Here is an 11,772-nt window from a genome sequence, read left to right as displayed (position 1 = left end):
CCAGCAGTTGCTGTAACAAGAGGGGTTTGATCAATGGTGGAATTCAAATTTTTTTACTACTGGTTCTGTGGGTGTGGCTTGGTGGGCATGATGTGGTGTGCTTGGTGAGCGTGGAAGGGGAAGGATACTGCAAAGTCCCCATTCCCTCCCGACTCCTGGGGGAAGGATATTGCCAAATCTCCATTCCCTTCCCATTCCAGGGGAAGGATACTGCCAAATCCCCATTCCCTCCCCACTCCTGGGGGAAGGATATTGCAAAATCTCCATTCCCTCCCCACTCCAGGGAAAGGGTACTGCCAAATCCCCATTCCCTCCCCACTCCTGGGGGAAGGATATTGCAAAATCTCCATTCCCACCCCACTCCAGGGAAAGGATATGGCAAAATCTCCATTCCCTCCCCACTCCAGGGGAAGGATACTGCCAAATCCCCATTCCCTCCCCACTCCTGGGGGAAGGATATTGCAAAATCCCCATTCCCACCCCACTCTGGGGCCAACCAGCGGTGGCATTTGCCGGTTCTCCAAACTACTCAAAATTTCTTGTCAGAACCTGCTGAATAGCACCCCTGGGTTTGATGTTGCCAACATCTCTCTTTCTTGGCGGGAACATTATTTGCACGAGCTAAAATAGAAAAAAAAAAGAAAAAAGAAAAGGCCACTTCATCCTAATACCACAAAGTGTATTTTTTTTCCCCCTCTACTGCATTTTGCTAGACAGTCCGAAGCACGTTCAAAAATATTAACATTTTAGCCTCACGTCTTTCTGTGAGGTGGGCTAAAGCCTTTTTAATTTTTTTTTGCAAGAGCTGAAGCTAACTCCCTGGGCCGGCGGTTTGTGCATTTAAACGTGGCTGAGCAAAGCTCAGGTTCTCGGAAGGTCCTTGTCCATTTTCCTCTTCTCCACGATCCTCTCATGAAAAACCATGTGGCTCTTTCCTCCTGCTTTTTCCAAACACAGGTGAAGACGGACAGACTGGTACAGCCAATGCCAGTGACACCAGTTTCTGCTTTCGCCCCTCCAGTCTCGTAATTCACAGGGCAGTTTTAACACCTCGCGACGTCCTCCTGGGTTGGAGAGGCAAGGGTGGAGGTCTTCTGGAGAGGGGATCTTTTACCGCTTGCGAAAGACCTGCCGCTTGGCATTTTTCACCCGCTGCTCTTCCTTCAGGTTCATCTGTCGGACTTGCCTGCTGGAGATGAACTCCACGTGATCGGAAGGAAACCAACCACTTTCTCCGTCGGACAGCTTCACGCCTCTAACCCAGCCTGCAGAGAGGTCAAAAACAAATCGTTTGGAGAACGCGCCAACAATTTAGCTGCGTTGCAACTTTTATCTTTGTCATCCTAAAAATTAAGAAGCCTTCATGCTGCGCGTTCCCCTGATGTAAAGGATTGTTGTGGATTAATTAGACCAACACAACTTTCCAGGTTAGTCAGAGACAGTATATTGCGCAATAGGTTCAAAGCTCGTTCGTACATGAAGCGTTGAACAAAGACAGAAATTAGTTACAATGGTTTTATACCCTTCTAAGACAATGGATTCTGTTAACTCAGCAGTTTATGTGGTCATATACATTTGTTATATTTAATTGACATTTCCTAATTATTAAGTTTTACCTTTTCTTTGCCAACAGTCATAATTCTTCTTGTAAATTACTGAAGCATAGATTCAAATTATCTTTTGTTGATATTACATGTGGTCATCCTTTGATCTGTTTTAACCTTCAAACTGTATATCACCAAATGTTTCTATCTCTGACAACTGAGGGGCCTCTCTTCTGAATGTTCCTACTTCAAAGGAATTCTCTGCCTTTCATCTGGTTAATTGGCTTCCCTTAAACAAGCACATTTCCTTTCTTACAATACTATGAATAAAGAGGGCCCTTCAGTGATCATCCAGCTGGACCTGCATTTACCTACATTAGGATGACTCCCTTGACCTGGTCAATACTCCTAATCAGTGGTGAAATCCAATTTTTTTTACTACCAGTTCTGTGGGCGTGGCTTGGTGGGCGTGGTAGGCGAAGGATACTGCAAAATCTCCATTCCCACCCCACTCCACCTCGACTCACCATCAGTGCTTTGCCGCAAGACCATGACAATGTCAGCTTTCTCCAGAGTCAATTCATCGTGCTCTCGCGCCTTGTAGGATTTCACGCACTGCACCTGATCGGCATCTGGAAATGTGATGGGATACAGGGATGGTTATTTCGGGGAAAATTACGCTAATTCAAAATGGCTTTTTGGTTTAACGCAAGCACCTCGTCACGGACTCTTTTTACGTCATATAATAAAGACATTTAGAGTCAAAATGATTGACGCAGAATAAAATATGTATTAATAAATAAAAGATTTAGCCCTATTTCATACCCTGCGATGCAACAGTGACGGGCCACAGTTTTCTGGACTCTGTTTTTCACCTGCTTAACACCTAAAATGAAGTATCTCTGTGCTTTTGTTTTAAGGAAAGTTTGTTGTCAATTTGCAAAGCTTTCAAGTTGCCATGAGCAGGAGGGAGGGAGAACTGAAGTGCATTCCATACATTCTTCCTGACCGCAATCAGAAGGAGGGTGTTGGATTTGACAGCCAGACAAAGTGGTTAATTGGAGAATGTGATTTATGACATGGCCGAGGGGAGGGGAGAGACAGAGTCATAGGGGAACATAAATCTACGTGGGATCAGTCCTGACTGCATCTGAGTATTGCCGGAATGTTGCTCCTAATAAATCACTATATTTCCTTTGAAGTTTGGATCATGGCTCATGAATTAATTAGGGTATCTTTCGGAAACTTGACATTTGTTTTCAAGAACTGTGCTGTCCATAGGAACAGAATGGGACAAGTTGCCACAGCTAACACACTGCAGCCAATTCGCTGTGGCCAACTCAACCTGAGACAACTCGCTGCAGGACAATTTAATTATAATTACTTATTTAATATTTATTTATTAATTGTAATTACTATTTAATTGTAAAATAAATTTTTCAAAAATATTTTAATTTTTGCCATTCACATTTCATTGCGTCCCTCCTGTTGCATCCTTTCCTTTCAGGATTCTTGTCCACTATTTCTTTGATATGAATGTAACTCTTGTCCTGCGGTGAGTTGACCATGATAAGTTGGCCGTGGTGAGTTGGCTATGGCCAGTGGTGGGATTCAAGTAATTTAACAACCGGTTCTCTGCCCTAATGATTTCTTCCAACAACCAGTGTGCCAAACTGCTCAGAAAGTTAACAACCGGTTTTCCCGAACCGGCTGAATCCCACCACTGGCTATGGCAAGTTGTCATAAACCCCAGGAGGTAACATCATCAGTGGTTGAAGGGAGTAGGGTTTGCAGAGAGGAGGAGGAGGATGACGACTCGGGGGTCAAATCTCAGAGGGCATCAAGGACCCGTCATATCAACCCTGAGCTACAAATATTCTCCTTTATTGGTTTTATTTAGAATAAGAATAATTTTATTTCTATACCGCCCTTCTCCCGAAGGACTCAGGGCGGTGTACAGCCTATTAAAAGCACAAGACAAACATCAATTAAAATAATTTAAAATTATTAAATAATTCGGCTCAATTTAAAAGCCCAGAAATTTAAAACACCCAATTTAAAATTATTATGTCGATAGCCCGGCCTGGCGGAACAACAGGGTCTTGAGTGCACAGCGAAATGCCCGGAGGTCGGAGATCTTACGCACTTCCGGGGGGCAGTTCATTCCACAGAGCTGGGGCTCCCACAGAAAAGGCCCTACTCCTGGGTGTCGCCAGCCGGCATAACTTGGCCAATGGCACCCTGAGGAGACCCTCTTTGTGGGAGCGAACTGGCCGGTGGGAGGCTATCGGTGGCAGAAGTCGGTTTCGAAGGTACCCGGGTCCTATGCCATGGAGCGCTTTAAAGGTGGTAACCAACACCTTGAATCGCACCCGGAAGACCACTGGGAGCCAGTGCAGCTCGCGCAGGAGGGGTGTCACATGGGCACAACGGGTTGTGCCCATAACCACCCGCGCAGCCGCATTCTGGACCAGTTGGAGCCTCTGAGTGCTCTTCAAGGGGAGCCCCATGTAGAGAGCATTGCAATAGTCCAGCCGGGAGGTGACAAGGGCGTGAGTGACCGTGTGCATTTGTGTCCTGTGCTTTCTTACCAGAATCATTCAACAGGTCAGGTTCTGGCTGTTGGGGCAAGAGAGCAGAAATCCATCGCAGTTTCTCACTCCTAGGAAAAGCAAAGAATGCGATCAGATGGCAAGGCCTCACATGCCCTCTTCCTTCACTTGAAACGTACTAGGCTGTGGCTCCTTTTGCCGCACGAAAACATGACTTGTTATATCAGCCGCATTGGGATGCATTCACAGGTCATGCTACGCTATAAACCAGAGCTCTTCAAACTTGGCAGCTTTACGACTTGTGGACTTCAACTCCCAGAATTCTCCAGCCAGCTATGCTGTAGGCGTATCAACTTGATGTAGGCGTATCAACTTGGACTCACAAAAAGAGGGGCGGCTATTATTTAAAGAAAGATACCGTATTTTTTGGACTATAAGACGCACCTAGATTTACAGGAGGAAAACAAAAAAAAAATTTTGGCCTCCGTGTGTCGTGTTTTTGTCCTCACCGGCCCCCAGAAGCACTCTGCAGTGCTCCACATGTCCCGTTTTTGCCAAAAACGTGCCATTTTTGGCCTGCAGAGTGCTTCTGGGGGTCAGGGAGGGCAAAAACGCGACACGCAGAGGGTTCGGGAGTCCAAAAACAGGCCTGTATTCTGTCTATAAGATGCACCGAAATTTTCACCCACTTTTAGGGAGGAGGGAAGTGCGTCTTATACTCTGAGAAATACGGTAAGTCTTTGGCATTGTTCCGAGTTGGAAGTTGCGTAAACCGGCTTCTCCGTTGCACCGCCTGTCAAACTGAGCTGAGTTGTCGAGTTTGTCCCTGCCAGTCTTACTGTGTTTCTGTGCGGAAGAGGAATTCCACTTTCTTCCCCTGATTGTTCTGCAGCAGGAAAAGGCGGAAAAGGTTTTTGTTGTCGCCGTGGAGTTTCATTTCACACTTTTCCCCACGCACATCCGAGGAGGCCGCATAATCGAACACAATGAAACGGCCGTTCCTGCCGGGGGGGGAGGGAGAGAGAGACAGAAAAAAGGAACAAGAAACGGGTCAATATTCACTGCTTTGGGTCAGGATTGTTTAATTCCTATTCTTCTTCTTACAGGAGAATACAGAAAGAAGTGTACTAGTTTCTTCTTAACAGACTAACAACAGAATAACAGAGCTGGAAGGGACCTTGGAGGTCTTCTAGTCCAACCCCCTACTCAAGCAGGAAATCTGTATCATTGCAGATAAGTGGCTGTCCAGTCTCTTCTTAAAAGCCTCCAGTGATGGAGCGCCCACGATTTCTGAAGGCAAGCTGTTCGATTGCTTAATTGTTATAATTGTTAGGAAATTTCTCCTTAGTTCCAGGTTGTGAAAATAAGGAGAAGTTTCCTAACAGTGAGAACAATAAACCAGTTGAAAAGAGCTTGCTTTCAGAAGTTATGGATGCTCCATCACTGGAGGCTTTTTAGAAGAGACTGGACAACTATTTGTCTGAAACAGTATAGGGCTGTGATGGCGAACCTATGGCACGCGTGCCACAGGTGGCACATGTAACCATATCAGTGGGCACCAAGCTCAGCTCCCGATGGGACTGGAAATTGTCAAACGGGCCATTTTTGGCCTCTGGAGTGCCTCCGGAGGGTTGGGGAAGGCTGTTTTCGCCCTCCCCAGATGCCTAGAGAGGTCCTGGAGCCAGGTGAGAAAGAAAAATGGGCCTACCGGGCCATTACGTGCTGTGAGCAGGGCGTGGGTGGGTCGCATAAAATTATGGGTGTGGGCATGTGCGTGGGTGACCCCCCCGTCCCTGGTATAGGGCAACGATGGCTAATCTTTTTGCAGTCGCGTGCCAAAAACGGGGATGCACAACACCCGCTTTTGGCACACAATGGCACAGTGGGCCCGGTAGGCTCATTTTTCGCTCTCCCCAGGCTCCAGAGGCTTTCTTGGAGCCTGGAGAGGGCAAAAACAGCCTTCCCCACCTCCACGGAGGCCCTCTGGAGACCGGAAACGACCCATTTCCCAACTTCCGGTAGGACCGGAAGGCCTGAAAATCAGCTGGCCAGCGCGCGCATGTGCACTGGTGCTGACCTAGGGCAATGCTTGCATGCCCAGATATGGATCCGCGTGCCACAGGTGGCACGCATGCCATAGGTTCGCCGTCACGGGTATAGGGTCTCCTGCTTGAGCAGGGGGTTGGACTAGAAGACCTCCAAGGTCCTTCCCAACTCTGATTATCATTCTGTCCCATCCCATCCATGTTTTCAGTTGGGATCTCTCTTCCTAGGTCAGACGAATAAGAAAAAAAAGCAATGAGCCACAGATCTTGCATGTCCTCATTTGGGCAGGTGAAAAGACTAGTCACGTTCTTCTTTCAAGAGACCACAGATACACAGGGGTGGGCTTCAAAAATTTTAAGCAGGGGGTTCTCTAACTGGTTGTTGGTTGGGCGTGTCTTAATTGGCTCCTGCACCACCATGGGGGTGGTGGGGCATTTTTGCCCTCCCTGGGCAAAAGGGAGGCTTTCCTCGAGCCTCTGGGAGGGCGAAAACGGCCTCCCCAGGCTCCAGAGGCCCTCTGGAGGCCAGAAACAGGCCCATTTCCGGCTTTTCTGAACTTCTGGTAGGGGCGTTTTTCGCCCTCCCTAAGCCTCCGCACCTGCCCTGAACCTATGTGCATTCAAAACAGGCCACATGGGGACTCTTGGGGGAGGGGAGGGGTGGGCGGGGCCAGGCAGGAGTGGGATTTGGGGCTTCTCCGAACTGCACAGAATTTTAGCTAGAGGTTCTCCCGAACCCCTGCGAACCCCCCAGCAGCCCACCCCTGCAGAGACGTCTCTGTAGTCATCTATCTTCATGAGGAGAAGAACTTCTGAAGCTTCAGGGAGTCATGAATCCTTTCTTCTCTGATAGGTTCAAAACAGCCCTGGATTCTGCAAAGACCCACCCCCCCAAAACTTACTCCCTGGGTCGCGATAGAAGCAGGTAATCATTGAAGAGATGGAGGTAGATGGGTCTAGTGGTAAGCTTCCACTTCAAGCTGATATTATATTCCAGAGCTGTAAGTTCTCCATGTTTCACTAGCCGCCGGGACTGTGAGATAAGTGGGAAGATCTGCAAAGGGAAGGGCTCTCCTTTTAGCCATGTTTTTTTAGATACACACATACACACACATAGATAGTCCTTAACTTATGACCACAATTGACCCAAATTTTCGGTTGCTAAATGAGACATTTGTTAAGTGAGTTTGGCCTATCCAACAAAATGAAATTCAACAGTGAGAAAAGTAAGGTCTTATACTTAGGGCAAGAAAAACCATCTGCACAAACACAGGGAGTCCTCAACTTACGACCATAGTCGAGCCCCAAATTTATGTTGCTAGGTAACACATTTGTTAAGTGAGCTTTGGCGTCATTTTACGACTTTTCTTGCCACGGTTGTTAAGTGAATCTCTGCAGTTCTTAAATTAGTCACACGGTTGTTAAGTGAATCCGGCTTCCCCATTGACTTTGCTTGTTGGAAAGTCACAAAAGGGGGATTCGCATGACCCCCCCAGGACACTGCAACCGTCGTTAAATATGAATCCGTTGCCAAGTATCCAAATTTTGATCATGTGACCAAGGGGATGCTGCAACGGTGGTAAAACTTTGAAAAATGGCGATAAGTCACTTTTTTCAGTGCCATAGTAACACTGAACAATCAATAAACGAACTGTTGAGGACTACCTGTAGTAATGTTTCTTTTCATTTAAAAAAAAAGTTAAAATACAAAATTCAAAAAAAAAAGTTTTTTTTTTACAAAAACAATCAACCACAAAAAACAAAACGAACAAGACATTAAAAAGATGCATTAAAAAAAGGACATAAACATATATTATCCCCCCCCCCAGTTGAATACTGATAAATATATTGCAACAATATTAGTTTCCCACCCCATGCAAAACAGGCCCATTTTTTTAAAAAAAGACTTATAATTCTTTTTCCAAATTATTAACCTGACATCTATCAACTATATTAATGACAAAATAGTTAGCAAGTAGAATGAAAAAAAAAAAAAAAAACCCTAAGAAGATTAAAATTTCAAAACTATTGGTTAACAAACTATTATTATATTCAAAAGAGCCTTGGTAGTACAGTGGTCTAAGGCACCCTGTTATTAAGCTGGTTATTAAGAACAGCTGCCTGCAATTACTGCAGGTTCGAATCTCGCCAAGGCTCAAGGTTGACTCAGCCTTCCATCCTTTCTAAGGTAGGTAAATTGAGGACCCAGTTTGTGGGGGCAATAAACTGACTTTGTATAAATATACAAAAGAATGAAGGCTATTGCTTAGCGCATTGTAAGCCGCCCTGAGTCTCCGGAGAAGGGCGGCATATAAATCAAATTAAAAAAAAAAAAAACTTGTAGAAAGTTTACTATGGTCTCCTTTTAGTCATACTTAAATTATTGTCTTATAATAACTCCCAGCTATGCTTCTCCTCCAGCAAGTAGTAGGACATTCATTGTCCAGTGTTATATATTGTATGTATATTATGCATAAGTTCATATAAGAGCCAATTTGGTCTAGCGGTTAAGGCACCAGGCTAGGAAGCAGGAGACTGTGAGTTCAAGTCCCAAGTTAGCCATGAAAGCCAATTGGGTGACTTTGAGCCAGTCGCTCACTCCGCCCAGCCCACCTCACAAGATTGTTGTTGCGGGGAAAATAGGAGAAGGAAAGTATGTGTTGGATAGGTTCGGAAGGTGGCGGAATGAATGAATGAATGAATGAATGAATGAATGAATGAATGAATAAATAAATAAATAAATAAATAAATAAATAAATAAATAAATAAATAAATAAATAAATAAATAAATAAATAAATAAATAAATAAATATCCCCCATGCTATTTTCTTCTGGAACCATAATTATTGCATAAAACACGAGAAAGAAATGAGACGTGGGATTAAAAGCAGTGGAACCAAAATGAGAATCGGCCAAATTTACGCCAAAGGTGCTTTTCAAAAGACAACTGGCCTTTCTTCTTTTTGTCTTTTTCTTGAAAACATTTCTCATCCAAGAAGCTTCTTCAGTTCTGACTTGAGACATCTAGCCAAAAAAATCTACTTTATTCCAAGAACAGGTGCAATATTTTTCGATAACTTCCTGTCTTTGCATTCACACCTTGGATCTCACCCAGTGGTGAAATTCAATTTTTTTTTTAGTACCGGTTCTGTGGGTGTGGCTTGGTGGGTGTGGCAGGGGAAGGATACTGCAAAATCTCCATTACCACCCCACTCCAACAGAAGGATACTGCAAAATTCCCATTCCCTCCCCACTCCAGCAGGAGGATACTGCAAAATCCCCATTCCTGGGGGAAGGATATTGCAAAATCTCCATTCCCATCCCACTCTGGGGCCAACCAGAAGTGGTATTTACCGCTTCTCGGAACTACTAAAAATTTCCGCTACCGGTTCTCCAGAACCTGTCAGAACCTGCTGGATTTCACTTCTGATCTCACCTCTTTCCTTTCAAGGACCTCAACAAAGCCAAAACTTTCTGTCTTCCCTTTCATCTCAAATCATTTTTCTTTCCCTATGACCAAGTCATCTCTATGCGTTTCCTTCGTACTGCCGCTTTGTTTTTATATTCAGTCCACACTGACTCAGCAACCTTTTGTTCTGGAGTTTTATCTCTTCTGGTTTTACTGCTCGATTCCGCTGAGTTCTGACTAACTTTGAACTTCGAACCTGACCTTCCCAGCCTCGTTGCCACATAACAAAATTGTGCGATCTTTTCAAAAGGCCACAAGCTGTTATATCCCTTTCCTACGGACAATGGATGGAAACTAACCAAGGAGAGAAGCAACCTGGAATTAAGGAGAAACTTCCTAACACTGAGAGCAATCAACCAACGGAAGGGCTTGCCCTAAGAAGTTGTGGGTGCTTCATCACTGGAGGTTTTTAAGAAGAGACTGGATGACCACGTGTCTGAAATGGTATAGGGCAGGAGTCAGCAACCTGCGGCTCTGGAGCCGCATGTGGCTCTTTCATCCCTCTGCTCCTCGGCTCCCTGTCGCCGGTCGGCTCCACAATTGATAGGGCTTTCGGTTAGGGCAGGCAGAGGAAAAAGGATGCCGCGCTAGGAGGAGACTCTATGGTGGGGAAACTGGACTTCCGGTCGGCAAAGGAAAAAGGATGCCACACTAGGAGGAGACTCTTTGGTGGGGGAATTAGACTTCCGGTCAGCTCCAGAATTGAATGTGGGGCTTCCGGTTAGGATCTTTGTGGCTCTTTGAGTGTTTAAGGTTGCCGATACCTGGTATAGGGTCTCCTGCTCGAGCAGAGGGTTGGACTAGAAGACCTCCGAGGTCCCTTCCAACTCGATTATTCTATAATGTTCCTACAGCCATTTCCAGGTCTTAGAACATCTCCACCATTAGCAAACATTGTTAAGGAAAGTGCCCAAACTCACCTACCGGCTTTAATGTTTTAATATGTGTGTATAACCTTTATGCATGTATAACTCGTTCTATCTACCTACATGTTCAAACTTAAATGCTTTCTTTTTTCAAAGCCTTTGTTGTGGCTCCGTTACCTGAGCCTGTGTCATCGGCAGGAGAGGACTCTGAGAGTGAAGGAGAGGAGTTGGCAAGGCCTCCCTCTCCAGGACCCTCCTCTCTGGCAATGCCTTCGGTGTCCGCCGAAGGGCAAGAGATAGGGCCAGGGCCAAGCATGTCCACGCAGCCACAGGTGGACAGTGATGAGGGAAATGAGTCTTGGCTCGATCCTCGGCAGCGTCGCAGAGATAAGCGCGCGCAACAGAAGAAAAGGCGTGCCAGAGATTAAGCTGAGTCACTGGACCACACCCCACAGGGTATAAAAGGGGGTGAGGTGGCCATTCAGACTCTGTGACGGACAAAACTAACTACTATCGAGTCACATTGCATCTTTGGAAACAACATTATCGGCCTTGGATTTATTTTACGAACTGGACAATTCTTGACTGTGTGTATTTTGTTTTATGAGTAAAGTTCTTGGCAAGCAGCTACTGGGTTGCTGCCAAGCTTCTTATCGGAAAAATTGGTTGTCTGCCAGTTTATTTAACCCCCGGCTGTCTGTTTGTATGCGTATGTGAGACGGGGACAGAACAGCCTTAGTTTTCAGGACTATATTCTATTGCTACATCTTCATCGGTCGCTCCCTTGAACAAGGATGATGACTCAGTACAGGAAGTCCTTGACTTCTGACCACAGTTGAGGCCAGAACTCCCATTTCTAATTAAGACCGTGGTTAAGTGAATTTTGCCTCATTTTACCACCTTTTCTTGCCACGGTTGTTAAGTGAATCACTGCAGTTGTTCAGTTAGTCACACGGTTGTTAAATGAATCTGGCTTCCCCTTTGACTTTGCTCATGAGAAGGTCGCAAAAGGGGATCATGTGACCTTGAGACACTGCAACCATCATAAATATGAGTCAGTTGCCAAGGGTCTGAATTTACATCATGTGACCACGCGGCTGCTGCAATGGTCATTAAGTGTGAAAAATAGTCATAAGTCACTTTTTTCGTGAAGCTACACTTACTAACAAACCGGCCAGTGAGAAACTGCTGTGTCATCATTGCAATGGAAAATTGGTTATAGCAGGGGTGGGCAAATATGGCGCCTTTATGACCTGTGGACTTCAACTCCCAGAATTCCTGAGACAGCTTGGCTGT

The 11,772-nt window shown here is 45.5% G+C and overlaps 1 protein-coding gene across 1 annotated transcript in view; it reads right to left on the bottom strand.

The window, feature by feature from the left end:
- Positions 1-662: 662 nt before the first annotated feature.
- LOC117678911 (uncharacterized) overlaps positions 663-11,772 on the bottom strand; it is a 91,383-nt gene continuing 80,273 nt past the window's right edge. Inside the window, exons 11-15 of the mRNA XM_060684133.2 lie at positions 7,044-7,195; positions 4,936-5,097; positions 4,136-4,206; positions 2,072-2,176; positions 663-1,265 (exon numbers count right to left, since the gene is read on the bottom strand). Of these exons, the coding sequence (XP_060540116.2) occupies positions 1,111-1,265; positions 2,072-2,176; positions 4,136-4,206; positions 4,936-5,097; positions 7,044-7,195 (645 nt within the window). The 3' untranslated portion in view covers positions 663-1,110. The remainder of the gene's footprint in view (positions 1,266-2,071; positions 2,177-4,135; positions 4,207-4,935; positions 5,098-7,043; positions 7,196-11,772) is intronic.

This window comes from Pantherophis guttatus, chromosome 7 (genome assembly GCF_059756535.1).
Source record: "Pantherophis guttatus breed Tessera chromosome 7, ASM5975653v1, whole genome shotgun sequence".
In the NCBI taxonomy this organism is placed as follows: domain Eukaryota; kingdom Metazoa; phylum Chordata; class Lepidosauria; order Squamata; family Colubridae; genus Pantherophis; species Pantherophis guttatus.
Note: the sequence above shows the minus strand (reverse complement) of the source record. Positions and strands in the feature narration are given on the sequence as shown.